At 49.2% G+C, this 23,783-nt stretch overlaps 11 protein-coding genes across 11 annotated transcripts; 5 read left to right on the plus strand and 6 right to left on the minus strand.

Annotated features, from left to right (window-relative positions):
* Positions 1–251: 251 nt before the first annotated feature.
* Positions 252–1,598, plus strand: N7478_003200 (Dor1-like family protein; the record flags this gene model as incomplete). Its single annotated transcript, XM_056919414.1, has 1 exon — positions 252–1,598. One exon carries the CDS (start codon positions 252–254, stop codon positions 1,596–1,598), a length of 1,347 nt encoding a protein of 448 aa, XP_056782572.1.
* Positions 1,599–1,894: 296 nt separating this feature from the next.
* N7478_003201 (ELL-associated factor) lies at positions 1,895–3,127 on the plus strand (the record flags this gene model as incomplete). The annotated part of the gene is made up of 1 exon (XM_056919415.1): positions 1,895–3,127. One exon carries the CDS (start codon positions 1,895–1,897, stop codon positions 3,125–3,127), a length of 1,233 nt encoding a protein of 410 aa, XP_056782573.1.
* Positions 3,128–3,855: 728 nt separating this feature from the next.
* On the plus strand, positions 3,856–5,238 carry N7478_003202 (uncharacterized protein; the record flags this gene model as incomplete). The annotated part of the gene is made up of 1 exon (XM_056919416.1): positions 3,856–5,238. The coding sequence occupies one exon, from the start codon at positions 3,856–3,858 to the stop codon at positions 5,236–5,238; it is 1,383 nt and encodes a 460-aa protein (XP_056782574.1).
* A 701-nt stretch (positions 5,239–5,939) lies between these two features.
* On the minus strand, positions 5,940–7,719 carry N7478_003203 (AGC family serine/threonine-protein kinase; the record flags this gene model as incomplete). The annotated part of the gene is made up of 2 exons (XM_056919417.1): positions 5,940–7,386; positions 7,439–7,719. 2 exons carry the CDS (start codon positions 7,717–7,719, stop codon positions 5,940–5,942), a joined length of 1,728 nt encoding a protein of 575 aa, XP_056782575.1.
* A 451-nt stretch (positions 7,720–8,170) lies between these two features.
* Positions 8,171–8,383, minus strand: N7478_003204 (uncharacterized protein; the record flags this gene model as incomplete). Its single annotated transcript, XM_056919418.1, has 1 exon — positions 8,171–8,383. The coding sequence occupies one exon, from the start codon at positions 8,381–8,383 to the stop codon at positions 8,171–8,173; it is 213 nt and encodes a 70-aa protein (XP_056782576.1).
* A 425-nt stretch (positions 8,384–8,808) lies between these two features.
* Positions 8,809–9,892, minus strand: N7478_003205 (dihydroneopterin aldolase; the record flags this gene model as incomplete). Its single annotated transcript, XM_056919419.1, has 2 exons — positions 8,809–9,006; positions 9,074–9,892. The coding sequence occupies 2 exons, from the start codon at positions 9,890–9,892 to the stop codon at positions 8,809–8,811; spliced, it is 1,017 nt and encodes a 338-aa protein (XP_056782577.1).
* Positions 9,893–10,632: 740 nt separating this feature from the next.
* Positions 10,633–12,419, minus strand: N7478_003206 (uncharacterized protein; the record flags this gene model as incomplete). The annotated part of the gene is made up of 7 exons (XM_056919420.1): positions 10,633–11,055; positions 11,116–11,194; positions 11,271–11,344; positions 11,702–11,862; positions 11,927–11,932; positions 12,000–12,128; positions 12,368–12,419. 7 exons carry the CDS (start codon positions 12,417–12,419, stop codon positions 10,633–10,635), a joined length of 924 nt encoding a protein of 307 aa, XP_056782578.1.
* Positions 12,420–13,337: 918 nt separating this feature from the next.
* N7478_003207 (electron-transferring-flavoprotein dehydrogenase) lies at positions 13,338–15,435 on the minus strand (the record flags this gene model as incomplete). Its single annotated transcript, XM_056919421.1, has 3 exons — positions 13,338–13,437; positions 13,510–15,028; positions 15,144–15,435. The coding sequence occupies 3 exons, from the start codon at positions 15,433–15,435 to the stop codon at positions 13,338–13,340; spliced, it is 1,911 nt and encodes a 636-aa protein (XP_056782579.1).
* Positions 15,436–18,010: 2,575 nt separating this feature from the next.
* Positions 18,011–19,014, plus strand: N7478_003208 (TBP family protein; the record flags this gene model as incomplete). Its single annotated transcript, XM_056919422.1, has 4 exons — positions 18,011–18,273; positions 18,355–18,442; positions 18,523–18,937; positions 18,998–19,014. The coding sequence occupies 4 exons, from the start codon at positions 18,011–18,013 to the stop codon at positions 19,012–19,014; spliced, it is 783 nt and encodes a 260-aa protein (XP_056782580.1).
* Positions 19,015–19,784: 770 nt separating this feature from the next.
* Positions 19,785–21,441, minus strand: N7478_003209 (NAD(P)/FAD-dependent oxidoreductase; the record flags this gene model as incomplete). Its single annotated transcript, XM_056919423.1, has 3 exons — positions 19,785–20,079; positions 20,194–21,187; positions 21,393–21,441. 3 exons carry the CDS (start codon positions 21,439–21,441, stop codon positions 19,785–19,787), a joined length of 1,338 nt encoding a protein of 445 aa, XP_056782581.1.
* Positions 21,442–22,122: 681 nt separating this feature from the next.
* On the plus strand, positions 22,123–22,989 carry N7478_003210 (class I SAM-dependent methyltransferase; the record flags this gene model as incomplete). Its single annotated transcript, XM_056919424.1, has 1 exon — positions 22,123–22,989. One exon carries the CDS (start codon positions 22,123–22,125, stop codon positions 22,987–22,989), a length of 867 nt encoding a protein of 288 aa, XP_056782582.1.
* Between the last annotated feature and the right edge of the window lie 794 nt (positions 22,990–23,783).

The raw sequence follows: 23,783 nt of genomic DNA on the forward strand, positions 1-23,783 counted from the left end.
AAGATGATAGCCACCTATGTATCCGCAGGAGTTGAACCCCATCTCGACTATAAGATTGTTAGACCAGAGTCTAGATGGCCTATTACCAGGCAATAATATAAGGCACCAACACTACTGTATTCGGGCTAAATAAGCATCCGTCTAGCCTGGCCGTTGCACCCCGTCGTATCTGGTCACTAACCCACAGCGGCTTTTACGCAATCGCAACCCGCTACAACATAACAACATCGCAGTATTGAAGAGCCTCTAGTATGGCCGACTCGCTGCTGGAGCTCCTGTCTCCACATATCTTAACACCCTCGAATGATGCTACAACCTCACAATATCTTAATCGCCTGTCGACTCTGTCTCTGCAAAACCTCCAGACCACCGAACCCCAGTCCCTCGCCCAATCCTCCCACTCCACGCTCCTGTCTCTCCAAGCATTGTCCAACCGTTCCCACCGGACATTTATAACCTCCTCCGATAACCTATCTACCTTACGTACCTCAATTCCTAAGTTGACGAGCGAGGCGCAAGAACTCCGCGATGCCGTGCCAAAGCTCGACGAAGCCGCCGTGGGCTTTTCTACCAAATATAGCAAGATCAACGACAACGCCTCCTTAGAGCGACGCAAGAAAGCGATGCAACTTACCCGCAATGTGGACCGACTGTCTGATATTCTCGAGCTTCCTTCTCTCCTATCCGCTGCTGTGTCCGCTGCCTCGGCCAATTCAGGAGCTGGCGCGGCATCTACGACATATTCATCTGCGCTCGACCTACACGCACACATTAAGCGATTGCAAACGTTATATCCCGATTCTCCATTGATTCAAGACGTAGCATCTCAGGCCGAAGATGCGATGAAAGAAATGACCACCAATCTCATTGCGGGACTCAGAGGCCAGAACCTACGACTCGCAGCAGGTATGCGAACCGTCGGCTGGTTACGGCGAGTTGCACCGGATTTAGAGACCTTACAGAAGGAGGGGGCTACAGGAACTGGAGAAGGAGCGCTGGGGGCTACCTTCTTGATCTGCCGACTAGCTCATTTGGTCTCAACTTTAGAGGCATTGGATCCATTACGAGAGCTTGCAGACCAAGAGACCCAACGGAGGACGGATGGAAAAACCAAGTCTGATTCGTGGTCCGGTGGCCAGCAAACCGATCGCTACTTAAAACGGTATATCGAGATTTTTCGAGAACAGAGTTTCGCCATTGTCTCTTTATACAAGAACATCTTCGCTGCGGAACAGTCGGATTCTGACGTTGCCGCGTCAGGGCTTAAGGCATCCGACCCCAAAATCAAGTTACGGGATCCCTTACAAAATCGCCCGTCAGCCCTGGCAACGTTTCCAATGCACTTGGTACAACTCCTTACAGATACCATGCGAGCGTACCTTCCCAACGTACGGGACAAAGGTTCGAGAGAGAGTCTGCTGACGCAGCTATTGTATTGCGCAGCTAGTTTGGGTCGCCTCGGGGGCGATTTTGGCATGATCTTGACAGAGCTCAGTAGGGAAGAGGACATAGAGTATGAATGGGAGGAAATAATGCGCAAACACCGGGCATTAGCTGGGCGGTTAGAGCAACTTACGAGTCGAGTCGCGGTGCATTGAATGTACAGTCAATAAACTTTCTTCTATATCCATTAAATATTCAACTTCATGTATGGTAGTGCCAAGCATAGACTTAAACTAGGGTGGGTCTCCGCCTTTTCCCCGTGTTTGCGCCTTGTGTCACTCTCTTCCTTTCTCTCTCGCTCGAGATCTTGTCTTTCTTCCCTTGCTTCACTATTCTCTGAAACTACCTCTTTGAGCCCTTAGACCACCATATCCATTCCCTCCCATCCATAACTCCCATCTGTCCTACAACCGTCCTTTTACCTCTATCCTCTATACCTTGTGGCGGAGCCATGGCCGCCCCCACGCTGGTTGACCCGACCAAGCAGGCCGAGTACCTTATTGTCCTAGGTGAAAGACTGTCAAATTCGGATCGCAGTCGATTGATTAATGTAAACTACAATTACAAGACGAAACACGCGACACCGCAGCAGCGTTCAATCGTCACTCGCTCCGCCCGGTCGCACGATCTCTACGACCTTTCCGTCGCCGATAAGGCCCCGAGCGCCGATCACACGTTGACGTATGCCTACAAAGGCAGTGAGGATCCCGAAAGTGAACGCAATTTGGTGCTTGTTTTCGACCCCGAACGAAAAGTCTTTGTCTTGGAACCCTTAGCCACCAAATTGAATTTCAATCTCCGATCCGCGCCCGGAAAAACGGAGAAACAGGTTATCGAGCAGTACGAGCAGCTCCGAATAGCGCAGGAGGATGAACATACATCAGGAGATGACCCCAATGTCGCGAGTACCAGTGAAGATGAAGGTCCTGCGGACGAAAGTAATCCATACGACTTTCGACATTTCCTCCCTAAAGAGGGCGCCGAGGATCTCAAACCCGCCTCAGGCGACTCCACTCCGGAGCCAGTGTACACCAGCAAGGCGAACACCCCTGTAATACCAGCAGCTAAGCCTGCTTCAAAACCAATGCCACGGCCTAGAAAGGAGGCAAACCCACTTCGAGCTCCGAGACGCCCAGCGAGGCCCCAGGCTAAGCCCAATCCGCCCAGACGGAGTCCCGACCCCGTTGTTGAGCATATTCCCGAACCTACAAGCACAAGTTTTGATAAACAAGAGCATGAAGATGCGCGCTCCCCCATATCAGATGCAGGAACTGGCTCAGCATCTCAGCAGACTGTTCAGTCACCAGGCTCAAACATAATCGTTGATGGCGACTTGATAATTGACATGGGATCTCCCCCTCCCTCCCGAGCATTCAAGGTCAACCCAGCCTTTTTCTCCTCTAATAATACCCCCGATGACCACGATTATCCCGAAGAGGAGATGGAGAGTTTCAGACTTCCGTCTCCAGCAAGGAATACACAGCCTACATCAGCCCCTGCTGATGCTGGCCACGAAGACAATGATCAGGAAGATGAGGAAGATTTACTCGCTGCGGAGATGGAGGCTGCCTTTGAAGAAAGTGCCCGAGAAGAAGAAGCACGCACCCAACATTACGGCCAGCACGCTTCGAGTCGGTACAACGTGCCCAGTGATGACGAGAGCGAGGTTAGTGAAGAAGAGTAATACCTTGACCTTCATTTACCTGTAATTCGTTCACCTTTTTTTTCGTTATTGCATACTGTTTCAAGCGTGGGCGCTAGGTTCAAGAATAGGAGATACCAAATGCATAATCACATTTCCTTTATTGTGGGCTTCCCAGTGCCTTTTGCGTAGATTTGAAGGAAAGCCTAGACTAGAGGGTGTTGTCTCTGAAAGTCTGATGTTGATGGCTATGGAATCTGGCTATTGGATATAGATAGCTTGTTCTGATGTTACTATCACACGCACAAATCTCATGGTAAATAACAAGATTGCATAAATAAGAATATTGATGTAAGTATACAACAGCCAAGGCTGGCATGCTCTCCGGGGCTCTTGATATAGTTCCTGGTCGAATCGGAAGTGACGTTGATCCGCTCCGGGCAGCTTTCACCTCCGCCGGAAATGACGCTGTAAACGTTCTTCATTCCTCGCTTTCATTGCTCCCTACTTTTTAGGCGCTCCTTTGTCTTACTTCTGGGGAATCCAGTGACCTGACGCCTACTTATAAAGTTTGCAAAGATGCGATGAAAGACCCAGTCGCGCTTGATTGGACTGGACCACATCTACTCGGATTGGAATCTATAGAATTCCTCCAGCGCGCAGGCGCGCTTCACATGCCAACTTTTTTTTCATGAGAAGCAAAGTCTAACTCACTTTTCCGCCTTCATCTCCGATTCCAGCCAAATCGAAACCGTCGAATCCCCTCCCAGATGGAGTCCACGGCCTCCCCCGCGCCATCAAAGCACCAGATTCCCGGCGTGGCTAACCCTGTTGTGGCAGCAGCCGAGCAAAAATGGTTGTTTCCAGAAGGAGATCTAGAGCGCACGCCCTCGCGCCTCGATAAAATCGATCGTGAGAAGGAGGATTACATTCGACACCGGGCTGTTGAGTTCATCTGGCAGGTTAGCATGATGTTGAAAATGCCGCCGCAGACCTCCATGACCGCTACCGTTTTCATGCACCGGTTCCTGATGCGCTACTCGCTACGCGGACAATACCCAGATCAAGCGCCCGAGTTAATGCACCCGAAAGTTATTGCGGCTGTGGCGCTGTTTGTCGCATTCAAGGTGGACGAGACCATGCGTCGCATGAAAGACTTCGTCGTGGCTTGTTGCCGTGTGGCCATGAAGCAGCCTGATCTAATTGTCGACGAACAGTCAAAGGACTACTGGAAGTGGCGTGACCTAATTCTACAGAACGAAAGCGTGATGCTCGAGTACCTTTGCTTCGACCTACAGATCGAGTCGCCCTATCGCATTTTGTGGGAATACTCTCAGTTCCTCAATGTCACCGAAAACAGACCCCTCAGACATTCTGCCTATGCCTTCCTCAACGACTCAACATACACTGTCCTCTGTCTACAATTCCCTTCCCGAGTTATCGCTGCCGCAGCCCTTTACGCCGCAGCGCGTCACTGCCAAGTTACTTTCCCAGATGACCACAAGGGCCGTTCATGGTGGGAACAGATTGGCGTGCGTGTCGAGGACCTGGTCAGCGCGTGCAAGCTTATTGTACAAATATACGAGCGTGTACAGCAAAACTTAAGCAAAGGCTATCCCGACTTCGCTATCGGCGACGCCTCCGACCCCAACGATCCCACTCGTCTCTTCCACAGCAACCCTACCTCCGCTCCTGACCTGACATCTTCTCTTTCCACTCCCGCGGCTGACTCCCCCGCTGGAAATGGGCGCAAACGCTCCCGTGAGCCAGACTCTCAATTCTCTGCAAATCACCACCCGAGTCCTATCCCACCACCTCAATCTCAGTCGTCATTATCATTAAATGGCGAGCGTTCCCCTAAACGCCAACGCACAATCTCACCTGCCCCTAACTCGGGAACACCATCTACATCTCGTCCTCGAATCCCGCTTCGAGCAATGGGTGCCTCATCAGCGAAACCTCCCCTCGGAGAGCAGTCACTAAACTCTGCTATGAACGTCGATTCTTCGCAGCCCACAAATACCGGTGCAAGGCCAACGGATGAGACCAGTGCTGAAGAAGGCGAGGTCTCAGACGCTGGCGTAAATCGAAACAATGCGCCGCAAAGAGAAGCAGTTGAGGAAGGTGAAGGGAGCGAAGAAGGCGAGATTTAGTTCTTTGCATTTCATTCCTTTATCTCTGTCCTGCTGTTTCACAATTTGCTTGAGTTATGTCTATTCTCAATTTGGTGGCATTTGTGTCCGGGTTGCATAAACTTGGGGAGTTTTTGCTTGTTTCTTTTTCTCCTGCCCCATTGTCACATCTTATTTACACCGTGGCGAGTGGTTATGTCTGCCTCGAATTTATCTTGGATGCAGTGTAAATCAATGACTATCTACGACAGCTCCAATGATCAAGATATTATTACATAAACTGGCTACACTTGAATACCTCACAATATGAAAGCGATGATGAAAGTCCCAAGCTTCAAAGGTCTATTATGTAGATCGAATAAGTGAACGCCTTGCCTATCTATGCACCCAATGGCTAGCCTTGGGGAGCTGTCTTTTCTAGTACCCTAAATCTAGCCCAAATAAGAATCGAACGTATCCTAGTAATGAAAATAATAGAGCTTAAAAAAGAGAAATGCAATAACTAAAATCGAACGCTCGTGTGCGAACGACAAATTGAAGCCAATGTCCAAATGTAACAAGCCCAAAAGCCAATCCGCGAGAAAAATGGATAACGTAAAATTGCCTCTAGCAGGGACGAAAGTTCCTGAAAGGTGCAATAAATAAAACGATAGATGCAAGATAAATGTCAGATAAATTTCAATGTCCGAGAAGGAAAAAGAAGAAAAAAAAACGGAAAGAAGCTAGTATCCAGCTGTCATGACACCAAGTCCATGATCAAGCAAGCTGCTCGAAGCGACAAAGCTAAATCCACCAAATGGATTGCTCTCGCTATGCCCATGCTCATCCTCAAGATCCTTCTTGGACATGGCTCGACCATTCGCAGAAGCATAAGGCGACGTACAGAAGTCATCGAAGCCATTTGCAACAGTAGGACTAAGAGGAAGACTTGTGAAATCACCCGAGAAATTCTCTGCAAGGGCCGGATCAGTGACGATGGGTTGGATCGGGGGCTGGAGTTCACGGCGCTCAAGAGCAGCCCAGTCAATCTTGCGGAAGAAACGATGTTTCTTGATAGTGATCAAATCCTTAGGCATATGATAGCCCAGGCGCTTAGCTGGGTCTTTGCGAAGCAAGCGAATGAGAAGATCTTTAGCATCTGGGCCTAGGAAATAGGGCATGACGAGCTTCTGCTTGATGATCTTCTCCTGGAGCTTGGTGTGATTGTTTGCGCGGAATGGAGGAGAACCAGTGAGAAGATCGTAGCCCAGAGCACCTAGGGACCACCAGTCACACGCTTTGCCGTATGGCTTGCTCTGGATAACTTCTGGAGCCATGTACTCGATTGTACCGAGTCTTGAGTTGCAGCGATCATCGTCGCTGAGAGCAATCTTGCTGAGACCAAAGTCAGTGAGAAGTAGATGGCCCTCGCGGTCGAGGAGACAGTTCTCGGGTTTGAGATCGCGATACAAAACGCCGACGTTCTGGTGCAGATGTTCCAATGCGAGCACCATCTCTGCCATGTAGAAGGCCGCGGCATCTTCCTCAAACATGCGCTCCATGGCAAGATGAGTGAACAGCTCACCTCCCTGGGCGTATTCTAAGATCAGGTACAACTTCTCATGGTCTTGGAAGGCATAGAAAAGCTTAACAACAAATGGATGTCTATTAACACTCTCCAGAATTGTGCGTTCGGTCTTGGTCTGTTCGACAAGCTTCTTGTGTACGGTTATCGAAGCCTTGCGGAATTGCTTCTGGGCGTAGAGCTTGCCCGTAACGACATGTCGCACCAGCAACACAGTCCCAAATGACCCTTTTCCAAGGCATAGTATGGGCTCAAAGTCTTCCGCCGTCATCTTGCGGCAAAGCTTGCTTCGCATGTCCATTTCCTGTGCGCCGGCACCCGTCTCCGTACCAGCCGGTTCATCGCCGTCTACAGCTTCAGGGCTCACGAAGTCCTGATCGAGAGGTACTTCATAGCTTGTCAGAACCTCGGTTTGATCACTGTCGGAGTATACACTCGCGTTGCTGGGGGTCTCGGAGCAAAGTCCGCTAGTGCCCGCGGTTGGTTTTCCAGCAAGACTCAGCGAATCGAGTTGGAGCTTTAATGCGCTCACTCCATGACCCGCCGGAAGCCCACGAGGACTAGACCCTCCTACAGTAGGGGGACGGGAGCTCTTAACACGCGAGCTGGTAGTAGAAAAGTCCTCGTCCTCGTCCCCCGGACGCCAGCGGCGTGAACCCGTGTACGGTTGAGCGAGCGGGATCGGCCTGGTTTGCCTGCTTCTTCTTTTTCGCTTTCCGGCGCGCTTTTCCAGTAAGTAAGTTTGCATCGAAAGCGGGTGGCTTCATTGCATCCTCATTGGCTGCAGCATTGACCATCTTGAAATGTGATGACAGGCCTCCCATGTGGACATCCGGGCCCTGTTGATTGGTCGGGTGTTCTCCGAAGGGCTGAGCACTGTCAGCCTGAGGAGTGAACACATCCCCAACAGTGAGATCGTCAGGGTGTGTGGAGTCCATGTTGAAAATGGAGTCCAAGGTGTATGTCTCTTGTCTATACTGTCCAAAGTATACTCGGGGTCGAAGATAGATCTGATCTTCAAGGTGTTCCGTGAAAGGGAAAAGAAGCCGCCAGCCAGTAGGCAGATGTTCCCATAAAAGGGCGAAATTTAGTGGTTATGTTACTCGAATTGCCAAAATGGCAGTCACTGAATAATCGCCATTTTAATTAGCTTCATTATGATTTTGCTCTTTCGCGATTTTTGGAGGGGTAATTTGGAGCATTCTTCTTTGGGATAGTAATTTTGTTCTTCTCTTTACCCCGCTATTCGCTTCAAATTGGGCAAAAATGAAAGCAAGCGACACCACATACCTGGATTTGAAAGGCAAAATGCAATTTCTCCTCTTGGACTTGGACGGGGTTAAAACCCCAGACTGAATCGTCTCGAGTAGTTTTACCGTCCGCCCTTCTTCAGGACGGACCAGGAACCCCTACCCAAGTCACCTCGCCGTACGCGGGGTGAAAGGCCAAGGTGGGAGTAGTCGATTCGGTAGCTGAAGACACGTCGAGAAGGTCGGGAAGGGCTCCAAGGGCGAGAGATTCAAGGGAGGTTGGGTTCAGGTTGGCCAGGGAGCTGGTCAGAAGAGTCAAGGCGAACGGGGATGAGGACGCAGACCGGTACATAGAGGACCAGAAGAAAAGGTTCGCGATCGAAAGGATTTTGTTCAATATTCCCACGGAGTGGAAGTGAATGAGGTATGGTGCAAGTCTGAGATGAAGAAAATCATCTCGCTTTGAGGCGGAAATCCGGGGCCGACGCTAAACTGTATTGGGTGCTCACGTGTCAGATCTGATTTACATGTGCTACGATAGGCTCAATCTATGATCTCTACATCTACACCACACAGTACAATATACTGGTAAAATATGGTAAATTCTTCTACATATCGCAATACGGACCACGTTATAATAAAGACAAAGCTTGATCTTTAAGTATTTTTGATTATTTTTCATCAAAATAACTAGAATTATCGTTTTTCCAGGGTCCCGCCGCAGTCATGATGCAATGCAGGTCCCGGCTATGATCTAGAATGCCATGCACAACATATCTACCGCTGAGCCACCTCGTGGCTCTCAAAGAATGCCTGGGATCGTGTGATCTCAACCCCTGATCTCTGCACAAATGCAATAGCACTCGGCTTCTCAACCAGAACAGTAACCCGCTCATTTCCAAAGTCCACAGTGACAATACGGGCAATAAAAGTAGCCAATGCCTCCACAGTCTGGAAAGTAGTCTCATCCACCTTCTATAATCCAAATTAGTACCCAATCCACCATTAAAATCAAATAAAAAACACAACACCATATACGTACCTCAGCAACAGCCCTCGTCATAGCTTGGTAAGTATCAACAACAGTAGATCCCCAAGCCAACTGCCCAGGACCAGAGAAAACAAGCGAAACAATAACAGCCTGCTTCTCGACGCGCTCATGCGAATTCACACCCAAAACAGCATAGCATCGAATCCCATCAATTCGGAACTCTTCTTCCAACACAATAGAACACCTTCCCTCGCCCTCGGCCTTATATCCCCAAACAGTAACACTACGATACTTCAACCCCTCCTCAGCTCTTAACAGCGCCTTAGGCAAATGCAACCAAACCTCGCAACGCCCATACTCTGCTTCAATGGGATAAGTAGATGGTGCATCGACGCCAACACCGAAAAAGCTATTCCGTGGACTCTGGTGCACATGCGACATTCGGCGCACGCCAGCGGCAGTCTCGTCGAGGAGTCCCAGGCCGGCATTTGCGACAATGCCAGCTGTCACGCGAGGGTCTTGGCCTGCGGCGCTGATTTTCATTTCCTCGCGCCGGGTGCCCTCGACGCTTATCATGTTGTGGTGGGGGTGATCTGGGGAGGAGGGCTTGTGGGCCATCTCCTTGATGTCGGTTTCTAGGCGGCGGAAGAGCTTGCCGTAGTCGATTGAGAGGGAGACATCGTCTGTTGCTGCGGAGGCGATTGCGGAGGAGTAGGAGAGTTTGAGAGTTGCGGTGCAGGGCTGGGGTTTGTCGGGGCGGTGCCAGGCTTCTGGGGCTGCGGGGAGGGGAAGTTGGATGTCGCGGAGTTGGACGTTGTCTAGGACTGGAGGGGGTTGAGGGATGTGGACGGAAGAGCGTGGTTGGGCCATTTTGGTGGTTTGGATCGCTTGTTCCTTTTCGGTGCTTTCGATTTCTAGTATGAAAAGGGATTTCCGGACTGGCTATGGATGTTCAATCGGAATCAGAAAAGGATGCTGAAGCGGATGAGCTTGAACGTTGATGGCGAGGTCGTGATGACAGTATGATGTAGCTTGTCAATTCGGTCCTTATCCAAAGCACCTGGTTAGTTTTATCAAGCGGTTCAAATGGCTGAGGATACTCAGATCTGGTAGCGACAAATTCCAGGTGGAGATAAATGGTGGGAGGGGTGGGGGAGAGAAGCTCAGGAAGTTTTTTAGCGGGGCAGCCCGCAGATCATAACGGCGGTTCAACTAAAGTTATGGCAAAGTTTGGAACACCACGCCCTAAGCCGGGCAAAACGGGCAAGCTAACATTAAAGTAACGCTACCTTTTGCGATAGTACATTGTTTCAATTATCAGGATCAATATACGTCCAAGATAAGCCTTTCATTAATTTAACTCCACGGGAACAAGCGGGAATTATCAAAACTTCAAATCTTTGAAAGAAAATCACGATGCATTATCCGTTTTCATGTAGTAGCTGACCAGGAAAACACGCTAAACTCTCGGCAGATGGGAGGAACTCATGGTACCATAAAGCTCAATACGATGATACGATACGTAGCGGGTATTTGGAGGGAGTAAAAAGAAACATCTGCGGAAAACAGCCGAAAGAACAAGGACACCGAACCACTAAGGCCAATCCTCTTTACCAATAGCGAGGGCGTTCATATGCAACATATTCGCCGCGCGGGGGAGTGCGGGGACGGGCATAGGGCCGTGTTGCCAGATAAGGATCCTCATAGTGGCGTGGAGGAGGGGGAGGTCGACCATCATAAGGATCATCGTAAGGACGACGTGGAGGCGGGTAGTCCTCCATCCGAGGCCGAGGGGGAGTGCGGCGTCCATAACCATCTCGTTCATAGTAGTCTCGGCGCATGGGAATGGGCGAGCGTTCCCGGTAGTGATCCCGGGGACTGTATCCACGGGGTGTAGGGAACCTTCTGTCATATTCGTCCATGGGTGGGTAAGGCCGACGTGGGGAGCGAGACCGGTAAGGGTCACGCGGAGGACGGTCATCAAAGTTGGTCTGAATCTGTGAAGGGGGAGGGTCATAAGGGAGGGTCCTTTCCTAGAGTCCGGGGGAGGGAAGCGAGTTGGGTTGTATCCTTACATCCGCAGTACAGCTCACATGTACTCCTTTGAAGTCTGTCTGGTCCAGTTTCTCCACGGCAGTCTTCAGGTCATTGGCCGTCTCAAATTCAACAAACCTTTTATCCATTGTCAATCAAAAGTTAGGTAGAAATGCCTAGGCTAGGCTTCAAATGTGAATGGTTGGTAACCCACCCTCTTCCTTGTTCGCGACCCGTTTCTGAGTAAACGACATCCAGTCCGGACTTCCGGGCGAAATCTTTGAGATCCTAGAGAACGTAATGGTGAGTCCAGGTTCCGTGATACATCCGGTATGATTCCATGGAGTGACAGGAGGGTTCTACATCCGGGCATGAAGGGGGGAAGGATCAAGTTGCAAATGGCCAAAGGTAAAGGTCGTCCAAATCCTCGAGACAAAGGTTGAATGTACGTCTGTTCAGGATCTCCGTTCCAGACATGGGGTTTTTTTTCAGGGTAGAACGGAAAACCCAAAAGTGTCTGGTCTATGGTTATAGAACACAAGGCTAACGACCTCACCAAGGGATCAGGGGTTGGGAGGGAAAGTGGCCGTGGGGAGTCACAATCCGGGGGGAATGTCCAGGGAGAAATGGGCTTGGGCTGCTAACCTGCCAACTTGTTTCTGGAAGACCAGAGATCTGCATTCGGAACATCGTGCGGCGCGGACGAGGAGCAGCAGGGCGGTCCGGTGGGCCAGCGAAGTTCTCCTTGCGCCGGGGACCACGAGCGAACTGCACTGTTAGTCGCTCACCCTTGAAGTCACTGCCGTCTGTTGCATAATCAGTCACTGCAGTTTGATGATGTTGCCACCATTCAACACGGTTATAACATACGGAAGGCTACATAGAAAATTAATCAGCAAGCTGGACGAAGTTTGAGCTTTGATGAATCGGTGTTTGAACTTACCAGGCACAACATCGCGAGCATCCATGGCGTCTTCGTACTCGATGAAGCCGAAGCCATTCATAAGCTTGATCTCTGTGATTTTGCCCGAGCCATGGGTGCTGAAATGTTCTTCGATATCCTGCTTGGTGACTATCAATTATTGATTCACGGTCAGCGGGGCGCAACATAAAACCCGAAGAAAAGAAGTGTTAAGTCATCAGGCATTATCCACAGCATGTTGAATGCTTCTGAAGAAAGTGGGCGATGGCGCGTGACCATGTATAAGCGAGAACCAAATCCCATTCATAGGCAGGCCGGAACAGCACCAGGGGACCAGCCAGCGGTGAGGCTGAGAAAGAGGGTAAGGGTGTGTTTATTTGCGAGCATACCATTGCGGGGCAGGTTCCCAAGATAGAGTCGAGTAGAAGACACCTCCGTCATGGTTGCTGGTTGATGATTCAGGGAAGAATCACGCTAAACAGAACCTTGATATGGGAAGAAAGGTAAAGGAAGAGACGGCCAAAGAGCTGTCTCAAGGCGACCGAAGTGGGACGTAGCCAAATGAGGGAAGATGGCGGTGATAAGCGGCAAGCGCTTAAATCACTTTTACTTTTCCCCTTAAAAAGGAAAAGTGGGCTAAAGTGGGCTAGACTAGACTCGGTCGATTCCACCAGAGCCTTTTCTGCAAGTGGTTTAAGTTGGATAAGAAAGAAAATGGGGGTGGGAAAGGTACTCGTATGAAAATAAATAAAGAGAAGCAAGAGAGCGGGGGCAAAGAGAGAAAGGGACAGAAAAAGCACTGAGATTCTGGCGGTGGGCGAAGTCGATGCAAAGTGGCCGCCTCACTTTTTTTTTTCACTGTGCTGAACTGTATCCACGTGTTGGCTTCCCCACTGAGGTCCGGCGCGTAAATGGTGTTTCAGAGTTCTTGCTGCAAATAGGCATCCCAAAGTGTTCTATTATCTCATATTTGGGGGTTATCTATAGAAGTATGAGATTCACGAATAACATGGTTACGGCTCGTGGACCTCCACTCTACATTCCACGGTTCTACCCTTCGAGTTCCCCCATGGGGCGGGAGGTACCTATACATACGTCAACTAGTACTTTTGACCCTTTGATTGCAGTAGACGACTACATCTAATACACGGGTATGTACCTGCACTGCAGGTAAAAAGCCTGAGGATTAATTCATGATGCAGATGGTCAGGAATAAAAAAAAAAATTTAATGAAAAATTAAAAAATTAAAAATCGCTGTAGCTTTTTTGGTATTCTCGGATATATACAGTACAGATAGGCCAACAAGCCCTGGCTTATAATCAATAGGATTCCAAAACTCCATTTTAACCCCAATAAACTTATGTCATGATGTACTTGGGACCCTCGCCACCTTGGGGAGTCTGCCAGTTGATGTCCTGAGTAGGAACCTTGATATCACATGTCTTGCAGTGAATACAGCTAAAACGAGGAGGTTAATATTGAGTCAAAGGGATCAAAGAGATAGCAGAAAAGAAAGGAATAGAGACATACTTTTGAGAGTTGATCTGGAACCGCACGCCATGCTGTTTGGTAGGATCCTCGACATACTCATATACACCGGCAGGGCAGAAACGGTTCTCCACTCCCTTGTAGATGGGCCAGGCAAGATCCTTGTGCTTTTCCCAGTCCTCCACTTGGAGATGCACCGGTTGATCTTCCTCGTGATTTGTACCCGTGCGACTCACACTAGTGAGGATATCGAAGCTGATCTCGCCATCAGGCTTGGGGTAATCGATCTTGTTATATTGAGAGGCGGGCTTTGTGGCCGCGGCATCAGTGCCATGGTGACTGAGCGTCCAAGGTACACGACCCTTGAAAATATAGGCCTCAAGTCCAGAGTACATAAGTCCACCAAAGAAGCCGAGAGGACCATTGAAGGAAGGTCGAATGTTACGCACTTCATAGAGCTCCTTCCAGATGGAAGAATCGCGGAGAGCTTTCTCATAGTCGAAAAGGAACACAGTACCGTTATCTTCGCCCTTCAGCGCAGAAAAGGCAGCCTCAGCAGCCAGCATACCTGACTTCATGGCTGTGTGAGTACCCTTGATCTTAGGAACGTTCAAGAATCCAGCGGTGTCTCCGATTAAAGCACCACCGGGGAATGCACACTTGGGAATGGACTGGTAACCACCCTCGTTGAGAGCACGAGCACCATAAGAGATACATTTACCGCCTTCAAGCACCTCCTTGAACATAGGGTGGTGCTTCATCTTCTGAAATTCACCATATGGTGACAGCCAAGGGTTAGGGTAGTCCAATCCCACCACGAGACCAACACTGACCATGTTATCGCCGAAATGATACATCCAGGCACCGCCATAAGTATCCTTAGGGAGCGGGTAGCCCATGGAGTGCACAATCTCTCCTGGACGGAACTTCTCCGGCTGAATTTCCCAGATTTCCTTAATTCCGAGACCATATGTCTGAGGATCGCTGTCTCGTCGCAAATCGTACTTCTTGATCACTTGCTTGGTCAGACTACCATGACATCCCTCCGCCAAAAGTGTGACTCGTGCGTGGAACTCCATTCCTCGCTCAAATGTGTCTTTGGCGTTGCCCTCCCGATCCAGGCCCAGGTCGTTGGTAGCAACACCCTTCACAGATCCATCTGGCTTGTAAACGACCTCACTAGCGGCGAAACCAGGGTAAACCTCCACACCGAGCTCCTCCGCGCGCTCAGCCAACCATTGGGACAATTGACTTAAGCTAATAATGTAGTTGCCGTCGTTGTGCATCTGCGGGGGAACGGGGAGTGGGTATGAGCCGGTCTTTGTGAGGAAACGCATTTTCTCGCCCTTGGCGGGGGTCGCCCCTTCGAAGCGGGAAGGGTTATCTTCTGACAGCCAGTCTGGGAAGAGTTCGTTCATGGCAGTGGGTTGCAAGACATTGCCGGAGACTATGTGGGAGCCGATTTCGCCAGCCTTCTCCAACAAAATAACACGGAATTCCTCATTTCCTGCTTCGTTTGCGAGCTGCTTCAGCTTGATTGCAGCAGCGAGACCGGCGGGGCCTAGAAAGGATCAAAAATGCAGATGTTAGTCTGGATTACTCTTTCGGGAAAGCAGCAGATTTTGCCATGTGAACGGGATTCATTCCCATGTGAAAGAAAAGGTGCCACCACATACCACCGCCAACAATGCACACATCCACCTCGTCGGACTCGCGGTCCAATTTCCGGGGATCAAAATCTCCATTCTCATCAGTGAATCGGCGTACTACCGATTGCGAAAAGGCACGGGTCTGGATCGGTGAAGCGAAAGTAGCTCGGCGCAAAAATTGGCGATCAGAGGTCGAGGACAGGCGAGCGGGACGAGATTGGGAGACGACGGAGGATATGGAGGGGCAAGATCGAGCGAATCGAGTGGAGGACCGCATTTCACGCCTCAATAGAGGCAGAACGGCGCCTTTGGACGCCATCGCGGGCGCAATTTGAGAAAAGGCGAAAGAGGTAGGTCGGAGTTGCGATTGGCGAGAACGGTATGGGTGGATGGTTAGGTAGAAGTTAAGTACATGACCTCGGGATCAAATTCCACGAGGTCTCAAATACAGCGATCGGAAGTAAAGAGAAGCTTATTTGCCAACCTTGAATAGCCGACACTCTGATTCTGTGCCTCCAGAGAAATCGCCGAAAACCGCCTACCCGAGGCTTTATGGGCTGTAGCCAATCAGAGCACGGATGATTGGGAATCGCCGGACTGCCGGCTCACCGAGAACGGCCACTGGTCACTCACTGCTGGTCACTGGGCAAAACTAACTGCCTGATCTTCTGTGAGGGGGGCCACATTTGTCCGCCTTCGGTCCAGCTCCTGAAGTGCTGTCAGCATCATCGTCTTCTTTCTACCTATAATTCCTTGTTTTTTGGTGGCTTGTTTTTTGTCTTGTGTTTCCCCTCCTCCATATCCGACCCGACCGTGTACAAAGGTATTGATCGAATTAATATACTCCCTATGTACACTGGATCGGCCAGCTGAAGGATCCTAGTGGATCATCAGCGGTGAGTCCATCTTGACATCATCGACAGAGAGCGCAAACACAAAAATCGAGGCAGAAATTCAATAGTGGATTCAAACGAAGAAAGCTCTCCATGGAGCTAGCTAATCTCCTGTGAAATGATCATCGACTCGAAAGGCAAACAGTTTACGCCGCAGCTTTTTGCCCGCGTTAGGTGCATTACGGTATACGGGCGCGGGCGACACCTACGGGTATCGCCACCCAACAGCTTTGCATTAAGCTTCCCATGATGCCCGATGGGTATTTCCCATATTATTTGGGGTATTATTCTGGAGTACTTGAGCAATACTTGGGAATGTGACAACAGCTCAAAGAGTACGATGGTATTCAGCATACCAAATACAGGAGGTGATGATCGCATGCCATGAGACTGATCCAAGGCTTGGCAAGAGCGGTGGATCAGATCCGCGACTTGACCAGTCCAATGCCAAACGGACACCCTGGCCTCTTCTTCTCCTAGCAATGCCCCTCCACAAACAGAAAAAAAAAATTATCTTTTAATTTTGACTCACTAATATTGTGTGTGATAAGAAAAAAATTAAAAAAGGATACAAAAGAGTTTCATGGGAAGCGCCCGTGGAAAATTAGGGCGCTTGGTGTCCACCCCCGAGTCGACAGAGCAGGACCCTGTGGAGAGGGTGAAAAGGGAAGGAGGGAAGTCGGCGGCAACAATTTTTGTTCAGTTGCCATCCATTAAAGCGGCGAGAGGATAGCGCGTCGTACCAAGACACGGACGCGTGATTGGGTATCGGCCAGGCTTGGGGGGAGGAGAGACCCGATAATCAGCTGGAGGAGCGCTACAGGCTGGGCAATCCACTGCAACCATGGCGCCGCGGAGGATAAAAAGCAAGGGAAGTCAAGCCAGTTAGGATCCAGTCAGGGGGCGTAGCACAGTGGGGCGGCAATAGTAACAACCAATAACGGTGAGTCAGAGTAGAACGCGTCGATGATTGGCTTTACCAGCCAGTACCAGAGCCGCTAGCGGGGCCTTGAGGCCATGGGTGAAAGGGAGAAAAGGCCGCTGCTTTAAGCGCCACCAGCGGGTCCAGCCTCCCCTGGAGTTCAGTGTGAGTCAGCACTATATAAAGAGGCCATCTCCCACCTTTTCCCGAGCGAGAGATTCCCTTGGTCTTGGCATTTGGACTCTTTCTACTCCCCTTTCTCCCTCCCTCCCCCCACCTCTTTCCTTTTGTGGCAACTTGCTGCTTTAATCTTGATATTTACGGATCCTGGATTTTTCCTGATTATTTTATTTGGGTATTACACCTAAATAACTTAATAGTATCAATCAGTTTTCCAATATCCCGTGGGAAGGAAGGTTCTCTGGAATTTCAAATTCTCATTTGATTCCTAAAAAAACAAAAAGGGTCATCTCATAATCCAGCCTAACTCCTCTGGAAGCTTGTCCTCGACTTGCTTCATTCACTCTCATTCAGGTCGCGTTCGCAGATAGAAATCATTTCCCAAAAAAGAAGTCCCAATTGAACAAAAAAAAAGCAGAGCAAAAAAAAAGTTCCTGTTCAACATTTTACCTTGTTGTTGCCTGCTGCCGCACTCTTGATCCTTTTTAAAGTCCCCATTTCTCTGTCTCCTGTGGCGTGCGCTCTCTCTCTTGAAAACACTTCAGTGTGCTTTTTCTGGATATCTGAAAAGATCGACATATTCGTGTTACTCACGTCCTGCATCTTTTCCAAGGGGGATACATTGATTTGTCCATCTCCCTCTGTCTCGTAAGTTTATATCCAAAGTTTCTGTCACCGTCCACCGCCTTCCATCTTCATCTTTCTTGTTTCCTTTCCGACACCCACCTCACCTCATATCCTCGACCCTCCGGCTCTTCTCTTTGACACCGGGTGGCAAGAACTTGGGACTAACCTTTCAACCTTTCTTTTATCTTGCACAGTGGTCTTTGTTCCCTTTGACATACTCCTATCTCGTTGGCTCTTTGACTCATCTGATCCTTTGATCAAATCTGTCCAATATGGACTCGCTCACGACTCACCCGAAGACTGCCGAACAGGCTCGTGCCTTCACCTCGCCCTCGTCACTGTCCTTCCCTGGTGGTGCTGGTACTGGCGAACTTACCCCTCCCTCCTCTGAGAAAGAGATTCAGGGTGCAAACGGTATGAACGGCCACGGAGGAAATGCCATGAACGGCAACGGGGTGACCCCCGCTACTCCGGCAACTCCGGTTGCGACACCTGGGGCGACCACGGGAAGCAGTGGCATTGTGCCTACTTTGCAGTGAGTATTGACTCTTCTGGCTTGTCTTAAAACCGCATTCCATAAGAGCTCAGAAAGGCTGAAACTTCTTTCTCTCTAAAGAAACATCGTGGCTACCGTCAACCTTGACTGCCGCCTGGATCTGAAGACCATCGCGCTTCACGCTCGCAACGCTGAGTACAATCCTAAGGTATATTCCACACCTCCCTGAGATTGGCTTCCTATCAGGGTACAGTGTGGCTGAACTAGTCTCTTTTTCTTTCTTATTAGCGTTTTGCCGCCGTCATCATGCGTATCCGTGAACCCAAAACAACCGCCCTTATCTTCGCCTCGGGAAAGATGGTTGTCACCGGTGCCAAGTCCGAAGATGACTCGAAGCTGGCCTCGCGCAAGTACGCGCGTATCATCCAGAAGCTCGGTTTCAACGCCAAGTTCACAGATTTCAAGATCCAGAACATCGTCGGTTCTTGCGACATCAAGTTCCCCATCCGCTTGGAGGGTCTGGCATCTCGCCATCACAATTTCTCTTCCTACGAGCCCGAACTCTTCCCTGGTCTGATCTACCGCATGATGAAGCCCAAGATTGTGCTCTTGATCTTCGTCAGTGGTAAAATTGTCTTGACCGGCGCAAAAGTGCGTGAAGAGATTTACCAGGCTTTCGAGATGATCTATCCTGTGCTCTCTGGTATGTCCTTCGCACTTTTTCCCATCCCATCTTGGCCATTGTTACTAACCCACTCCCTAGACTTCCGCAAGATGTGAGCAGTTTGCTTTCGCCAGGAAGATCATTCTTGCGTCTTCGCCCTTCCACATTGTATTAACATCTCCATCTTATCTTTTCTCGCTATGGTTGGCCAAGAGATGGTGGATTGGTCACTCCCATCCACCTCTCGACCTCCCGTTATCTTCTTCACACTTTTTTTTCCACGATTCCCTACGCAAGCATTGTTGGGCGTTTTAGCGATTTGGATTATTCTTTTTTTCCTCTTTTTTTTTTCTTCTCCATCTTTTCGACTTTACAATTTAGAAGATTGCTGCACACCGCAGTGAGGCGGTTCTGTGCGCTGGTCGAATGGCTGCCTCTTAATCCCGTTCACGTCATTTGGTCATCCCCGTTGGTGAGGCAACTTGCTACGGGACCAAAAAAAATTATGCTCAGCTTAGATTCCCTCGTTATCAGTCTATCTATCGGTGGCTTCGAGAATTATGGGATCGGCTTTTGCCGTGCTGCTTCCGTTACCAAAAAATGGAATTTTTAAAATAATACTGAACATTCTCTATTCCCTTCATACAGTACTGTATATGTGTAACCTTGGAATCATTCAAGCTTGACTTGGTAGAACAGTAGTTACGGTTTTGAAGTCTGAACTAAATAAATGGAAATGCATCTATCATGTTTGTTTTCAACTCGAATTTTATGTTTTATACATGAATGCCCGGGCGACAGGCCCTAACTTGTATATACATCCCCACCTGTGGACCCGATTGATGTTCAAGTAGGTACGCCAGGCTTGTTCTAGCAACACTTGAGATTACAATGCACTTCCTCTCTTGACCTTCGCAGTCTTGGCCAACTCATCCATCAAGATAGAGTTTCGTGCCCCTGACCGACTCCCGTCACCATCAAATATATCCTCATTCGTAGGCGCAGCCAACTCAGTCCACTCCCATAGCTCCCGCAACTCAGGTTCCAAAGTACCCTCCATCGCATCAACAACCTTATCACCAAGAACAGGGAAGAACTTATAAGCATGTCCGCTACCACCAGTAGCCATGAAAAGTCCCTCATATGCAGGATGATACGAGACAATAAAGTCACCATCCGGACTAAAAAAAAACAAAGACAAGAACCACGTATTAGCACTCCGCAGCAATGAAAACAGATATAAGACATCTGCCTAATACGAAATCAGAACCCAAATCAGAACAAGACAAACTTACGTGTCAGTGTACCAGCAAATCCTCGTACCAGCAAACGGCCGATCCACAAACCGTGGCAGAAGCTGTCTCAGCGCAACACGGAACGCCTCCTCCCCCTCCAGCGGGACAGGTACCCCCGTCTCAGGTAGACTAACCTGCATCCTGTCTTCGGAATCCTTGACACCAGGAACAGGCACGCTAACCGGATTCCGATACCCATACGCATGTCTCGCGATCTTGAGCAGATTATCCCGTGGCGGAATAATAAAGATTCCAGTCGCAAAGTTCAAGATAGTAGGCAGGTTTTCCAACTCACGCTGCTCCTCATCACTAATCTTGATATACGCAATAGCCTGTCCAGTAGCCACAGCCTTACCACGTAAATCAACAAGTCTAGGCGTCCAAGCTCCAGTAGCAAGAACAACCAGATCAGCCATGACAGACGATCCATCCGCTAGTTCGACACCAGTTGCGCGAGGCTTGCTACCCTTGCCCTTCTCCTCAGAGAAAATAACCCGTCTCACCTCTGCATGTTGAATAGTCACTTTTCCCTCCTTATCAATGAGGGACTTTGCATATGCCACACTAGCCCCGGCATCGGACCAGCCCGATCCCCAATTCACATAGCCACCTGCTACATCTAGCGTCTCGCCGTATGGAGGAACAACACCCAGTACGTCCTTTTTCTCAGGTAAAAAGACAACATTGTCGCCTTCGATTTCGCGAACGTTTGCATAGCTCTTGCGTGCGTATTCCTTTGCGCTGGCGCTGTCTGCTGGGTACACGAGTAACAGTCCGTTTTGTGTGTAGCGCCCTTCTTCACCCCAGGGGGTACTGCGCCATTTTTGAATAGCGGAGGCAGCTAGTTTGGAGTATGCGCCGTGTGCGTAGTCTGCGCGGACAATACGGCTTGTGTCTACCGAGGAGCCGTGGGGGTTTGGAATTGTGGGGGAGGCTTCGATTAGAGTTACTTTTGAATTGGGATAGCGGGTGCTGAGAGAGAGGGCCGTGGATACTGAGAATGATGTTAGATTTGTGAAGCTTTGTAATTAAAACGATGGGTATAGGTATGGGAATTTTATGTGGGAATTGGGATTCATAGTTGTTGGTGTTCTGTTGGGTTTTCCCGGGGACGGGTTGTGGGATAGAGAAAAATATCGGGGTAAATTTGTTATGCAGTTTGTGTATGAAGTATGAGGTCAAATGAAATCAGAACTCACGGCCAAAGACTCCTCCGCCCACAATTAGGATATTCTGCGGCAATCCCATGCTAGAAGGGTTGATACTTTGTCTTTTGTGTTTTATGTTGTTAGGAAAAAGTTGGGTTGGGGATCGAGTTGGAGATTGGAGATCATCTCTGGGCGTCCCGATAACGGACCAGAACTTATCAAACCCCGGCCCGGTTCCCGACTGTTCTCCATCTTGACCGAAAAAGCCAAGCGACGAGGCTAGGATCCTCTCTAGAGCCGAGGAAGTATTCGGGTCTGATATCTAATTGTTCAGTCCTAAGGACAGGATATATACTTGTGTTTTCTCGTCTTGATTCGCGGAACACCCCTATCCTGCTGCTTCTACGCGCTCCTGAGATTTTTTTCTTCTTTGATATCGCGCATTGAATACACGAGCTGCGCGAAGTCAACTGTGACCAAGTCTTGCATATCCTCGCCTATTCAAATCTGGACGATCCATATAAAAGCCCCAGTGGCCCGGCCATCAAGATGAATACACAAATAACCCGCGCCCCCATACGGCTCAAATGGTCAACATCATGCAGAAATGTACAAACCAAAGCGAAAACACCTCGATCCCAACCAAGGTATGTAAACCCATATTCAATATGTAAATCTCAATCTCACACATCCCAGTCGAAGAAGGCCACCACCACAAAGGCCACAATCCTCAGAGCCAGAAACAGTCTACACGCGCCACCCAAACTACAAAGGGCCCACCATGTCACCGCGCCTAATGACATTCCTAGGAATCTCAGTCCTAGGCATAAGTTCCTACTGCGGCTTCCTCTATGCCTCATACACCCGCGAAGTAACAAAGTCACAAACTCTAACAATCCCAACGGACGTCTCAAACCGCTACAACACGAGCGCACCATCTTTCGACGCAGAAGTTGACCTTGCCGAAAAGGCAATGCGACTCGGCTCAAAGCGTAAAGATCTAATCAGTCGCGTACACGGGGACGTCCTCGAGGTAAGCTGCGGCACAGGCAGGAACCTCGAGTACTATCAGCTTGGTGAAAGGCGTGGTGTGGATTCTAATGGGCGTGCAGCGGTTTTAGGCTGTCGCTCACTTACGCTTGTTGATCTTAGTCCGCAGATGGTGCAGATTGCGGAAGAGAAGTTTAAAGCTTTGCATTTACATGGTGATGGTGATGGTGATGATGAGCTGTCTGTTGTTCCTGTTACTTTTCGGGCGCAGGATGCAGCGTCTGTTACTGTTGGTAATGGGGTTGAAGGGAGGAAGTTAAAGGCTTATGATACTATTGTGCAGACTATGGGTGTTTGTTCGATGTCTGATCCTGTGGGGACGTTGCGGCATTTAGGTTCTATTACGGAGAAGGAGAATGGGAGTATTTTGTTGTTGGAGCATGGGCGTTCGTATTATGATTGGTTGAATCGGATTTTGGATAATTTGGCGCCTGCTCATGCGGATAGGCATGGGTGTTGGTGGAATCGGGATATTGGGGCTATTGTTAGGGAGAGTGGATTGGAGGTTGTTGAGGAGAAACGGTGGCATTTTGGGACGACGTGGAGGTTTGTTTTGAGGCCAACACGGGATGGAGATCAGAAGTCTCACGATTCTTGAGATAATGTTGTTCAGTCTACTGTGAGGACTATGTGTATATTAGAAGGTTCTGTATTATAGTACTGGAGTGTTCCAACTTGAAAGTTCCGAGTCCAAGGTTGAAGGATATCAATTAATGTAAACATATATGGATGGATCTATACCTAGTGAACCACAAGGTTTTGGGGTCACTTCGCTTAATTCTGTTGTCGTGTTTCAAGCAATATTAATAGTATGTATCCATAATAGAAGTGTACGCTGCATATGAAAATCGAAATTCTAAAAAACTAGTCTCCACTATTGCATAACCCTTATTTGACATATTGCACCTGGGCAATCTCCAAGTCCGTTGCGGATAGATGAATGCGGGGCTCTGATGAAACGACCGACCAATGCGCATATAGATCTACGCATGTGAATTGCATTGCCGGGGAGGAGAGCATATCATATACATTTAGCCGAGTTGAAAAGCGTATTCCAAGTTTAAAATGTTGATTTTATCTCGCATATGTTGCCTCATTCAGGATAGATCTATCCATCTCGATACTAAATTTGTGAAGATGGAGGGTAGACCTCGGGACGTGACCTGTAGTTATGTATGGATGAATAGCCAATTACAAGAGAACTCTTATTCGGATATATTGACCAGGCAACACTAATGCAGCTGCAGAAGACACTACGATTTAGTATACTAGCAAGATCCAATTAGAGAAAGCTAAAGATGTATGTGTTGGATGGATCCTTTTAGATTTTTCATTCCCATGAAAATGGAAGGACTAATGGGGGGATCGTGCGTACTTTCCTCACTAGTCAAA

This window comes from Penicillium angulare (assembly GCF_028827245.1).
Source record: "Penicillium angulare strain IBT 27051 chromosome Unknown utg000003l_segment0_segment0, whole genome shotgun sequence".
Classification (NCBI taxonomy): Eukaryota; Fungi; Ascomycota; class Eurotiomycetes; order Eurotiales; family Aspergillaceae; genus Penicillium; species Penicillium angulare.